Source organism: Triticum aestivum, chromosome 1D, assembly GCF_018294505.1.
Source record: "Triticum aestivum cultivar Chinese Spring chromosome 1D, IWGSC CS RefSeq v2.1, whole genome shotgun sequence".
Lineage (NCBI taxonomy): Eukaryota > Viridiplantae > Streptophyta > Magnoliopsida > Poales > Poaceae > Triticum > Triticum aestivum.
In genome coordinates this window covers 79978490-79991849 of record NC_057796.1, presented here as the reverse complement: position 1 = coordinate 79991849, position 13360 = coordinate 79978490, and the positions used below count along the sequence as shown (strand labels likewise).

The window sequence follows — 13360 nt, the reverse complement described above, 5'->3', positions numbered from 1 at the left end:
AGAATGCCAACCAACTAGTAAGTGCCGCCTCGGGCATGGGGAGCACACGACATGATGTTCGCCATTAATAAACGCCTCCCTCTCCGGTGTTTTTTTTTACTTTGGGAGTAGTATGCACGATGTTTTGCAGGATGGCTTTTGTGAAGTGCCATCTGTGGTTCTTGTTGGCTTTTTGAGTATGTGTGTGGGTTTGGCCCTTAATGTATTGGTTTTTGCTTGGTTTTCCTGTGCAACTATCTTCTTCTTAATTAATGAAATAGGCAAAGCTTTTTCCGCTGTTTCAGATTTTTTTGCATTTGGTGCTCAACTTGATGCTTATCATAAAAGAGCCAAAAAAATGTCCGGTCATAGATCGTGTGAAGCTACGACCAAAACGGGCCAACTGTTTTCAAAGCACGACAAACAACACATGCCAGAAAAAAGACGCAACACGAATCTCGGAGCAAAATTCAACGGCCAAGAATTAACCGACTCAAATTCAAAATTCAGTTGACTGACATATAGCTAAAGTGGTGGTGAATGATAATACTATACGCTATTCTTTTCTCGGAAAAACAAAGGGTATTTATTCCAAAATCACAAGGTTACAATCATTCGTGAGAAGTTCAGCGATAGGGGGGAGGGGGGATGGTAGTTAAGCCAACACGCAATGCTATCCCCATATCCCCACTACGCCCATAGTTCGCTAAGCAATGTGCAACCCCATGAGATACCTTAACCGGATTAAACACCCTATTCTCTAACAAGCTCTTCAACTCAGCAATAATATGACCATAAGCAGATCTATCCATGGATGCATCTTGGAGCGCCGCCAGTGCCACCGCACAATCATCTTGAAACAACAGGGATCGGTCCGAATGTTGAGTAGGAAGGCTAACACCCTCCATGATCGCATGCAGCTCTACTTCGAGTGCCTCGTTGCAACGGAAGATGGGACGGTAAGCAGAAAAAATCACCGCTCCCTTCGCCTCTTAGAATCATTATCGAACCTGTCGATCCATCCTGATTACAATAGGAGCCATCCACTCACAACGCCACCCAGCCCGGGGGTGCTTTAGGTCATGGCATAGACGGTTGCTTCGGATTAGCTTCCTTAACAAATTCCTGCAAGATCATTGCTTTATAGCGATCTAAAAGGTCTTATTCAATTTCATAAGCTTAGCGCACCTTCGTGAATCCACCAAATCATGTACTCATTTGGCTGTAACAACGAAACTTTCGTTTGGTAAACATTTCAATCTGGGAATTATGTGCAGTTCTTTTCTTTGCATCGTAATAAAGTCGTAGATAGACCGCATGGGTTAGGTTAGGTCTAGGACCTATAATCCGGCAATGTTCAAAGTTCAAATCACAGTAGTAACGGGGAAACCCATCCGTAAAAGGAGAGCCGCGGTGAGTGCCACGCATCCCAGCCGTCAGATGAGAGAGACGGACGTCCCAAATCTCTCCACAGCGGTAACGGCAGCGGCCCGGGCTAACCACCCCTACACGACGTGCGCTTCGGCGCTTCGCCTCCGCTTCGAGTTCGACACCGCGCACACGCACACGCACACGCACGGCCGCTCTGTTTCCTCCTCCGTTCCGTTACGCGGCCTCGTTGATCTCCTCGGAAGACTTGGACTTGTCTTCAATTCCTTCGCTTTCCCACCCGACTCCTCTGCCGTGCCTCCTCTACGCGTGCGTGCTGGTCGCAGGCAGCTCCGGGGGGAGACCAGACCAGACGACCTCGCCCGCCCGCCGCCGGAGGGAGGGAGCCTGCTCGCCCGCCCCGCCTCCCTGCCTCCTCCTCCCGGCCCGCGCCGGGCATTGGGATCTCGCGGCTCGCCCCCCGCGCCACCCCGCCCAAACCCTAGCCGCCGCCAGGGGAGGGTCGCGTCGCGGCAGCAGGATCCAACGGTACGGAACTGGCGCCCCGCTCTGCTCCTCCCTGTGCGCAGCTCGATTCCTCCTCGTGGGTTTCGGTTCGAGCTATAAACGAGCCGGGGAAACGGTGGTGCTCGTTTGTTTCGGCTGGCGATGGCACCGCGGATTGTACGGTGCTGCGCGCTAGAGGATTATCTTATCTTAGCTATGCTACCAATTGATTGAATTCCTTGCTGCGCTATCGCGTGCTGCCACCGCTTCTTCTTCTTTTCTTGCCTTGGCGCGTGTTTAGCTGGTTTTGCGTGAGCAATCAAGTACATGCTTCCGCTGTTGGGCGTCGAGAAACCGAGCGAGGGTAGCATGCGCGACATTGCTTTGCGGGAATCCTAAGTTGTTATTGCACCATTGATGAGATCACGGCATTTGATTTGGTGATTCATTAATGCATCATGAACATAGTTCGATAAAGCATCTAGCCTCTGCATCAGGTCGGGGCATGCCATGCACATATGGTAGCTGAAGTGAACAATTGTTTGTTCATCATTTGCCTGGGCAGGCATGCTGGTGTCGGTTTGATTATGATTATAGTTGCTGTTGATGAAATCGCTGGGTAGTTTCGGTAATGGTTCCCTAGGAACATTGCCAACTTCACGGATTTACAGTTCTGTTTCCTTCTTTCTTTGCGTTGATGGAAATTGAAATCGATGGGTAGTTACATAAATGGTTCCATACGAACATTGCCAACTTCACGGATTTACAATTCATTGTGGGTTTCCTTCTTGTTTTGTGTTGATGAAATCGCTGGGTAGTCACATAAATCGTTCCCTACGAACATTGCCAACTTCACGGATTTACAATTCATCGTGGGTTTCCTTCTTGTTTTGTGTCCATGAAACCGCTGGGTAGTCACATAAATCGTTGCCTACGAACATTGCCAACTTCCCGGATTTACAGTTCATCGTGGGTTTCCTTCTTTTTTGTGGCATTGGCTCCCAAAACTGATTAACCTAAAACTTTTGTTGCATGGATACTTCCATGAATCTGGCATTCCCAAACAGCATATGTCTGGATGTTCCCTAACGACATATGTGGGGATAGAGGACTACTAGTTTTCCTTTATCTTTTTTAAAATATGGGGTTACTTGGGGGTATTTTTGGCTAAATACATTCCAATAAGAGGCCATTTCAGGCCCAAAGCAAACTATCCCTTTGCCTCAAACCCTAGCCAAACATTGAGTTAGAGCATATCAGTTTGGAGCACGCCGCCGCCGCTGGCTGCAGCTGTCGCCGCCGCTCCACGGCTCCACCAGCCGTCGTTTGCCTCTTCTGGACACCTCCCACGCCGCTTCTTCCGGTGCTATTTCATAGGTAAGCTCTGCGGTGTCAAGCATTAAATTGTGTAATTCATAGTTACCAGATCCGCTTGTTATATGGTCGATCCCTGATCTCGATCGATAGATCTACATCAGGGTTCGAATTCAGAGCAATTCGTTCCCAAGTTGACTCCCGATTTGTGACCTTCATGGACCCAAGTCGATCATTATGTCAATAGTTCGTGCTGCTGCCATCACTGCCCGGATCTGCCACTTCCTTTGCCGCTTTATAGTCCTTGTTCGGTCATTGTTCGAACACATCTATGACCGCCGCGTCGGTGCTTTCCTTGAGGAGAAGCAAAGGTAGTTGTCACGATGGGTAGGAGCAGCAGGGAGGCATCACGGTAGGAGCAGCATGGGCGACAGAGGTCTGCAAAGAGCTGGATGGAGGTGGAGCTGGCATGGTACATCAGAAGGGGGCAGAGGAGATGGGGGAAAATCAATGGAGCATGTGGCTGCGGGTTGAAGATAGCTCAGTGCCTGAAAGCTGATGAGAGCGCTTGTTTGTGAGTACTTGTGATTTTTCGTAGCTGGTTCGGCCCAATCAACATGTGATAGGCATTTTTCTTCTCCATTTTACTCTGTCATGAAATCAATGGAAGTTTTCTTAGCGCTTGTGAGTCCATGTACTCCAGCTCCGATTTGCGGACCCAATCCTCAAGTCGTGAATCGTAGATGTATACCTTCTGATGCACTTGCTCTTTGGTCTTAAGACTAAACATGTGCAAATTCACCAGACGGACTCAAAGAAATCAGGGGAGTTGCTCTATTTGCAGGAACATCAAACACAACTCATATTGTAGTTGAGAAAAAACACATCTGAAGTAGAGTCAGCTGCATTTTTGCAGGAACCAAACACAACCACATTATATCTACTCATGAGTCATGAACTCCTTGCCGCTGTGGGTCTTCAACATGTCCGTATCAATCCTTAGTCCTGAATGAGGAGATCTGTATGCTCCATTTTCACTGCTAAACAACATCCAATTGGATCCTGGTGTGCTGTCTATGTAATTGGCTTTTCAGGTTCTTTGCTAGTTTCTAGTGCATTGCTCTGTTTTTAAAGAATTATAGGCTTGCTATTTGTTAGTTGTTTTAGTATGTTTGATACACAATTTGTTGATCTCTTTCCATTAGGGGTGAAGAAGATTTTTTCTTTTAACTGAATGTCAATTTTTCTTTCTTTCTGTTATCTGCCACATGATAGATGATACTAAAATATTTGAGTTATTTATTAATCCCTCTGTCCCTACATAAGGTCTTTTTGGCCTTCTCATGTTCTCCAAAAGACCTCAACAATTGATTGCAACCACAACACATTAGTAAAAGATGCTCTAAAATAATATCATGATTGTTGTTACACTATCTAGTACTTCTGTTTTCAAAGGTTTAATCTTATTATTTTATATTTTTTAACATGTGGTCAAAGTTGACTGCACGACAAAAGGATTTCTATTTTAAGACTGAGAACTAGTGGGTTGTATCTACTACCTGACATATCTGAAGCACTGATCATACTCGCTCCTTTTGTTCAGTTTAGCTGTTGCTCTTTAACAGATAGCTTCCCTCCCTTCAAGTGGATTGTTTCAATTTCTTTCTATTATTAAATTGACCTGGAAGTCCCTTGATAAATGATCTACTAATTCTTTGGATGTTGTATTCTTCTGTATAATCAGTGAGACACTTTCTTGAACATAAGGAAAGTTTGGTGGTAGCAGTCATTCTAAAGGTTTTTTGTATTCTGAACTCATTGTGTATAATGTGGACAGCTATATCTTTGGTTGCCTTTTAGATTCATATTGTATAGTTATGCATCAAAGATTCTTCCTCGAGTTAATTATTTCTGTATTTCTTTTTCTTATGGATTTCTTGCGGATCCCTCCTCTGTTGATTATGTGACATTTACTGTTGAATGCTGGATTTTGTGTTCTGAGTAGCTATTCTTCTTGCTGATAGAAAGTATACCATGTTGTATTTCAGTTACTGGACATTGATTATGCTTGGTGGATGAGGATGTCACAATAAAGAGGGTGGGGGGTTCGATAAGGTTCTTGAAGCTGTCCAGTGAGGGTTTAGAGTTGTTGCCTTTGAAGACTATAACCCATGCTAGTGAATAAATTGAAAAGGGAAGGTGGCTGGTGAACTTGAGTTAAGACATGTCCAAATCTACTCCTGTTAAAGCAAGCAAGAATTCTGAATTGAAGAAATCTACAGCCATCTTAACAATAGCAAATGGCCATGCTTGTAAGAAGGATGCAATTGGTGGAGAGCATCCTGTCCATGACATCAAGTCCACTGGCACTTGGATCTGTAGAAATTTGGCCTGTAAAGCTGTTGTAACAGCTGAAGATTCTTTCTGCAAGAGGTGCTCATGTTGTATTTGCCATCAGTTTGATGACAATAAAGATCCTAGTCTATGGTTGGTTTGTGCATCTGAAAATGACGACAAACAGTGCTGTGGTTCTTCTTGCCATATCGAGTGTGCCCTCCAACAAAAGCGGGTGGGATGCTTTGATCTTCAAAAAATTATTCATCTTGATGGGAGTTATTCATGTGCTTCATGTGGGAAGATATCTGGGATACTAGGGTAAGTACATGTTCATTTTATTCTGTAGATCTCGTTGTCTTCATCATGCTTCTCATTTGCTTCTTGTCCTTGCTTCATTATTGCATCGTTAGTCCCTTGGACTAAAATGAAGTTACTTCGGAATATATAGCCATATTATTTTGAGTTAAATTATCTCATATCATAGTGCTGTTCAAAGTAGCTAGTAGCTAATTTGGAATAGTTATATGCACTTGTTTCTTTGACAAGTCGCAGGTCTTATTGTTAACCCATACATGATTTTCTCAGTTAGAAATCTGTGAAGGAAAAGGAAGCCAGATTTTCTGTATCATTATTTATAGTCAGCATGCACCGTCTTTCTTTGGGACGGTATTAACACATACCATTCAACTCAACTAATAATTGGGAACATGCCAGCTGTCTTTGCATTGGCCCTATGAGCTGGCCCTCCAGTATATGTAACATCCTTTTACTCCAGAAGCAATCGTCTCCTGTTAGTACAAATGATAAAATGATTGGGCTTGACAAATACCTGAAGCTGTCTTTTCATATGAAGCAAAATAATTAGAGGAGGAAATTTGGACGAGTTGTAGCATGCATAATACTCTATACCCAGCATATTTCCTTTTCTGAAGTTACACATCTCAGTGTTACTTCCTACAATTTCACCACAAATTCTACTTCGTACCAATACATGCATGTAATAATTAAATATATTAGTTTTGGTTTGTTTGAAATAACTGTCATGTTTTATGTTTCTTAGCATCAATTTGCAGCTAGTATTCACTTGTGACATTATTGAAAATTTGAAATGCTTGTTATGTCTTCCATGATTATTGATCAATTTGTAAAGTTGACATGAATGCTACTGTCTGGCAGTTATTGGAAAAGGCAATTAGTGATTGCAAAGCAGGCTCGCCGAGTTGATATACTCTGCCACCGCATCTATGTGAGTTATCAGTTGTTGGAGGGTACGAGCTGTCATACAGAATTGCATAACATTATTCAAGATGCAAAAGCAAAACTTGAATGTGAGGTCGGTCCACTTGATGGAATGTCGGCAAAGATGGCACGTGGTATCGTAAGCAGGTTATCTGGTGGTAGTAATATACTGAAACTTTGCTCTCTAGCGATTCAAAAAGTTGATGAGTTGTTGAGTCCTCCATCTCCAGGCTTGCATCTTCGAGGTAATGACCTTCCTTGAATAAATACAAGGTTCTATACTGCCATAATAATTGTCATGGTGATTCTGCATAATTGTCATGGTTCTATACTTGTTTGTTTTGCAGGTTCATTACCAGCTGCGTGCAGATTCAAATTCGTAGATATTACATCATCTTCCCTTGTTATCATCCTAAAAGAAACTAAATTAGCATCATCGGACACCATCAAAGGTTATAAGCTATGGTACTGGAAGAGCAGAGAGCAACCAAGCATGGATGAGCCTGTTATTTTGTCAAGAGATGAAAGAAAAATACTTGTTTATAACCTCGCCACATGCACAGAATATTCCTTCAGAATCATATCATTCACAGATGCTGATGCGACCATTGGGCATTCCGAGTCTAAATGTTATACTGCGAGCAAGGAGGTATTTGTCAAATCTGTGACCCAGAAGGCCACGGGAATATGCCCGCAGGCGCAGACAACGGATAGGAGCCAGGCTTGTATGTCCACTGGATTTAGGATCCGAGGTGCTGGGAAGATCTTGCGGCGAGCTTGGGCTGAAGAAGGCTGTTTTGAGGATATGTACGAAGGTTCATGTGACATAAGTGCCACAGAAGCAGACCAGGCAGAGAACAGTGAACAGGGTCATATGTTATCTGGTGCATGTCGCAAACTTCAGTTCAATGCATTTTCTGTCCCTGACCTAAATGCACCCATGCCCATGGACATGGACTCTTCCCCTGAGAAGAGCTATGATTTAAATAACAGACTTTTAAGATCAAATGACAGTGGTGGCTCAGAGGCTTGCGAGGCAGTCAGGAGCGCGGAGCCGGCTGCTGTTGAATCTCGACCAGGAGGCAAGGCAAAGCAGCCCAATGGTGCTCAGAATGAAAGCTGTGAGCAGGATGGAGTTTCAGCCATCTGCCGCCAAAAGCAACTTCTGAAAAGGCCTAGAGTGCTGGATGAGGACTATGAGTACTGTGTGAAGGTGATACGGTGGCTGGAGTGTGACGGGCACATAGAGACTGATTTCAGATTGAAGTTTTTGACTTGGCTGAGTCTAAGATCGACTGAGAATGAGCATAGGGTTGTGAACACATTCATCAAAACACTAATCAAAGAACCAAGCAGTCTGGCTGAGCAGCTTGTTGATTCTTTCGGAGAGATGATAAACTGCAAGAGACCAAAAGTAGGTTTCGGCAGTGAGCTATGGCATTTGGACAAACAATAACAATTCAAGAGTTCCCTAACTCATTGGTATCCTATAGTTTTTCCGATCAAGGGCAGTGAATCCCAGAATGAGAATGAGGGGGTTAGGTTCATAAACTTGATAATCATCGCATCGACCCAGCCGTCAGATTATTACCATACCTTATAAGTTCAGATCAGAACGTGCACAATTTTCTTGAGAGTCATCATTTCGGCCGTACCATACCTTATAAGTTCAGATCGGAACATGCACAATTTTCTTGAGAGTCGTCATTTCGAGCCTATGGGATTAGGATATTTGATTTACTTAGAAATTCCTATCTTCTTGATTCTACTTAGGAAAATCATTTAGGCGGAAAATAGATTGCATTGAAAGATTCCTGTTCCACCTGTAAGTAGTGGAAACAATTTTATATTCTCATTGGTTTAGTACTCTCTATATTCTGTCAGAGCCCTGGAAAAATCTTATATGATGTCATGTATGGCTTACATCTGCTTGGTACCTATTTTTCAGTATGGGTGATTTTTTGGTACTGGATGTTGGCTAGGATATATTTGGCTGGTATAAATGTTTGGTATTACCTGTTTTTGGTTTATTAGGCCCACGTGTATCCCTAAATCGGTAATTTTGACCAACATAATTTGGGTTATATATTACAAAAATTATTCCATTAGAAATTTCGAATGGTCTATTTTCTAATGGTATAACTTTTGTGATGCACTATATTTCATATTACATTGGTAAAATTGACAACCTAGAGATACTAGTAGAATGCCCGTGCGTTGCCACGGCCATTTGAAATATTTTGTTGGAGTTCTATATATAAATATAATGCATGTTAAATTTCACATGTATAGAAAAAATAGCAACAATGGTAATAATTGAAAACTACTTTTCTACATGGGAAACTTTCAATCTATTCATCTTTAAACATGGTAGTACGAAGAACATCGGAGATAATAGAAATTAAAAACCACCTAGCGACGACTACATATACTGGAGCGAGACGAAGGTGTGCAGCTGTCATTGCCCCTCCCTCGCTGGAGCCGCGCAAGCCTTATTATAGTTGACAGTCGAGAAGTCGTCGTGCTAAGGCCACATAGCACAAGGGCACCAGAGCAACAAGCATCGCCCGATGAAGAAAGTCGTAGATCGGAAGAATCAAACCTGTAAACATCCAAATGAAGATGAACCCAGCGCCGCCGTCATCGCCCCTCCCTCGCTGGAGCTGCGCAAACCTTATTATAGTTGACAGTCAAGAAATCGTCGTGCTAAGGCCACATAGCACAAGGGCACCAGAGCAACAACCATCACCCAATGAAGAAAGTCGTAGAACGGAAGAATCAAACCTGTAAACATCCAAATGAAGATGAACACAGACCAGATCCAAAAAGATCCACCGAAGACCTGCACCAACCGAATCCCGCGAGATCCGATGGAGACACACCTCCGCGCGCCCTCCGAGGATGCTAGACGCACCACCGGGATATGGATAGAACGTGGGAGACATTATTCCTACCAAGGGACATCGCCGCGGAACATTGCGCGCAGATGGATCACAAGTTCCCTTTTTCAGAAGGTAAATCATGAGCACATTAATCTTCTCGGAAGGTATAATTTGGTGTGCACCCATATAGAAACAACAAAAGTGGCTCTCAACTATTTCAAATATAGGCCTGCTAAAATACAACACCCACTCAAGAGGGAAGTCGCACAACTTGATGATTCGAGATGCTATCATTGAAGCTATTCTTGTCTGTACTACAAAACAAAGATCAAGGCAATTAAAACTAATACCAGATCATGAGTGTGTAAGACAATATATATGCTGTGTTCAAACCCCAATTTTTCATGGCTTGCAAGCAATTCGCAGAACATCCATCGAACATTGCCATGGAGTTAGATATCTCCTACACTGTCAGATTTTTTAAATCTCATACTACCACCTCCAATTGATGATTTAGGCCCTGTTTGATAGCTCTGTATTTTCTAAGTATTCTGGAAATACTATAGTTTTTAGGATTACCATGGTTTTAATTACTTTGAGGCCCTGTTTGATAGCAAAGTATTTTTTAAGTATTCTTAGAATACTGCACTTTTTTTACTTACCATGGTTTTATTTATCGTGCTTCTTACAGAACCTGGTTATCATTCCAAATTTCAATGATCAGAATGTACTGAATGAAAGGGCGATAAGAGTGAAATCTATGCCGTGGTTAAATTTCAATCAAACTTTCTCCACACAACAGCAGACTCCAGCATGGTTGGTTACTAAGAAACCAATTCAATAAAGTACATCAACTTATAAACGGAAAGGGTAATCCATAACTGAATCAGGCAAAGCATTACGAACGAGGCGGACTGGTGGAGCTAAAGAAAAGGTACATACTGCCTCAAACTGCCGGATGTGCAGAGCTCCGTGATGATGTTAATTGTCTTCTTATCCTCATCAATACATGAGGCAAACAACTTCTCAATGTTCTTGTGCCTCAGCGTCTTCAACAGACGGATCTCCGTATTCAGTTGTGCCATCTTCTCTGAGGAACCCATGACAGAATCATCAATCCGTGTTTGGCACCATGCAACCTATGGACTTCTCTGAGGAAATGGTCGACCCCGAATCTATGGACTTTTTATCTACTCAATTTCAAAATGGTTCGAACAGGTAATAATATACTATCCAGTATATAACTCCAAACGGCTAGATCCTAGAGCATTCAAATACATCATTTATGCCCAACAAGTGATATTATTGCATATAAGAAATGAGAACCAAAAAAAGCATAATACATTTGGAGGAGCATGGCCAATGTTGTGCAACAATAACACTGCATGCTTGCAACCTATCAGGAAAAAGCATAATACATTTGTTTGTGTTCACGCTATAGGAAAAAGCACAATACAATTGTTTGTGTTCACGCATGACTATAAATTGCCATCAATGCTTTTTTCAGAAAAACATATTCAGGAACACACTCCAGTAAAATGCCCACATGCTCAACTTTGATTGAGGAAGATATGCTCACATGCAGCTACGGTAAACATCTATGTGTTCAGTCAGAAGAAAAATCAAGGGTAACTTAATAGATAGTTAGGCACACTTGGTCCATCACCAAGCGTATTCATGGCACAATTATCTAGGCAAGGGCAGTGTAAAGTATGACCATCCAAAGCAAGGGGATAACAAAAGAACGAACCTCTCCAACATACACCACAGAAAGGATGCCCACATGAAGCAGCACCCATTGACTCACGTGGACAACTTTCGAAGCAAATCCCACACATAAGTTGTTAAAGGATAGATAAGTAATATAAGAAGTGGAGTTTATATGCATATGACCTACATGTACGGGAATGTTTTCATTAGCATGCCTAGTCTAGAACATAAAAGGGTGCAAGCCCATCCCTTTGCCGCAAGCATTCAAAATAACAAGCCTACTGTTCAACATTTTCTCCAGTAAAATACAGGTTGCCAGGCAGGTCATACTAATTCCACGGGTTACAAAATATACTGGCAATCCAATAATATAAACATCAAGAAGAAATCCTTAACGGGAAAGCAAGAAGAAATCGACCGATCTGGGACAATTCGAAGCAGCAGTCCTTAACGGGGTTGAAGCAGCAGCCTTCCCCTCGTGCTCATCATCGCCTCCATGGCCTGCACACAGCCACCACCGTCACTCGGCCTGCTGCTGCTGCTGCTGCTAAAACAACAACAACAGCAACCACCACCAATTAGCCTAGTAAATCCAAAAATCCAATTGTGATGAAAAAACATGTCCATATCATGTGACTGCTGCAAACTGGACCCTTTTTTTGATACGCACATGGCTGCTGCAATACAAGCACACACAATAAAAGACATCTTGTAGTAGGAGGCAGGGAGGGTTGGAGCAGAGCATCTTCTCCATGGACCTCCTCTCTCTCCCACATGCCCTTGAATTCCTTGACACAATACAAGCAGACATCAGATGTTGGAGATGAAGAAAAAGACAAGGGTAGGGGAGGAAGGATTGGTACCTACCCTGGTCGAGGGGAGTTTCATCTCCATGGCATCCCACGGAGGGAGGCTCGAGGATGGCAGGCGTCCTTGGAGCTTGAGGAAGAACCGATCGTCCTCGAGCAGGACAAATTCATCCAGGAGACAGAGCTGCGCGTGGGGGCTGGGTAGGTGTCGGAGATGAACCGCCGGAGTCGCCGGAGTTGGAGGCGACCGAAGCCCTTGCCACCGGGGAGCGGCGAATCCAGCCGGATGGGTGAACACAGCGGCGCGAGGCGAGCACAGAAGGAGTGTGATGCGCGCCGCAGGAATCGATCGGACGAGATCTAGATGGCGGCGGCGGAGAGAGAGTTGGGTGAGTGGGTGCGGGTGCGTGGAGAGGGCGGCGGTGGTTGGGTGGCGCCCGCGGAGGAGTGGAGTGGAGGCCGGCCGGGGTTGGGAAGGGGATGGAGGTGTGCGGCGGCGGCGTGAGGAACCGTAGCGCGTGCCGCGACTCGTGCGAGGAGAGAGAGGGAGCGGCTCGCTGGTCACAGCGTTTTTCTTTTGGACGGGAGATCGGGACGGGTGTTTCATGCGGGCTGGTTTTTTTTGCAGTGCGTGTGTGTGGGTGGGGAGTGGGAGGTGAGACAAAAATAAACCGAACGAAAATTAACTAGACGAAAGTGGTGGGACTATTCAACCAACTCATCCGTTAGGAGCAGAGATGTGCAAGACCTATAAACCAAGAAGAAGAATGGGGTATACTCCCCAAACCAGCCTGGCGCTTGGTGTGATGCCGTTTCCGGATATTGGGGGTTCTGGTGTCCCTTTTGCTGCAGACGTTGTGATGCGCCTGCCGGGATTGCTGGCTGTATCATCCATTGTTTTCCTTTTTATAACCTCCCTCTTTATTAGCTTGTGATAATAGTTGGTTCAGGAGGAGCTTCCTCCCTCCAGCTTCACGGTTGCAATGCAATATGGAAGCAGTGATTGAAAGTCACGTGCAGTATGGTAGCAGTCATTGAAAATCGCAGCCACAACCCCTGAGGATCTGCCACCATACCTCAGCTCCAGATTATTAGAGTTTATGACTACTCTGTTGCAACCAGCCAATATGTGCGAGCTGGAGCCCGTACTTCATGGCTAGAGTTTGTGTGTTTTTTTTTAAATAGTACAGACGCAAGCGCTTATACATACATACA

General features: G+C 44.0%; 1 protein-coding gene and 1 long non-coding RNA gene across 7 annotated transcripts; one reads left to right on the top strand and one right to left on the bottom strand.

Moving 5' to 3' along the window:
* The first annotated feature begins 1597 nt into the window (after positions 1-1597).
* Positions 1598-8730, top strand: LOC123180423 (VIN3-like protein 1). The gene is made up of 4 exons (XM_044592480.1): positions 1598-1896; positions 5217-5823; positions 6682-6989; positions 7092-8730. Exons 2-4 carry the CDS (start codon positions 5393-5395, stop codon positions 8198-8200), a joined length of 1848 nt encoding a protein of 615 aa, XP_044448415.1. The 5' UTR covers positions 1598-1896; positions 5217-5392; the 3' UTR covers positions 8201-8730.
* A 305-nt stretch (positions 8731-9035) lies between these two features.
* LOC123180424 (uncharacterized) lies at positions 9036-12996 on the bottom strand. 6 transcript variants are annotated; one of them, XR_006491000.1, is made up of 4 exons: positions 12204-12833; positions 10569-12124; positions 9529-9746; positions 9036-9407 (listed from the first exon to the last, which is right to left on the bottom strand). It is a non-coding gene; the product is annotated as an uncharacterized lncRNA (long non-coding RNA). The 6 variants fall into 6 exon arrangements; XR_006490998.1 differs by having other exon boundaries at positions 9529-12124; positions 12204-12848; XR_006490999.1 differs by having other exon boundaries at positions 9036-9746; positions 12204-12796.
* Positions 12997-13360: the final 364 nt, after the last annotated feature.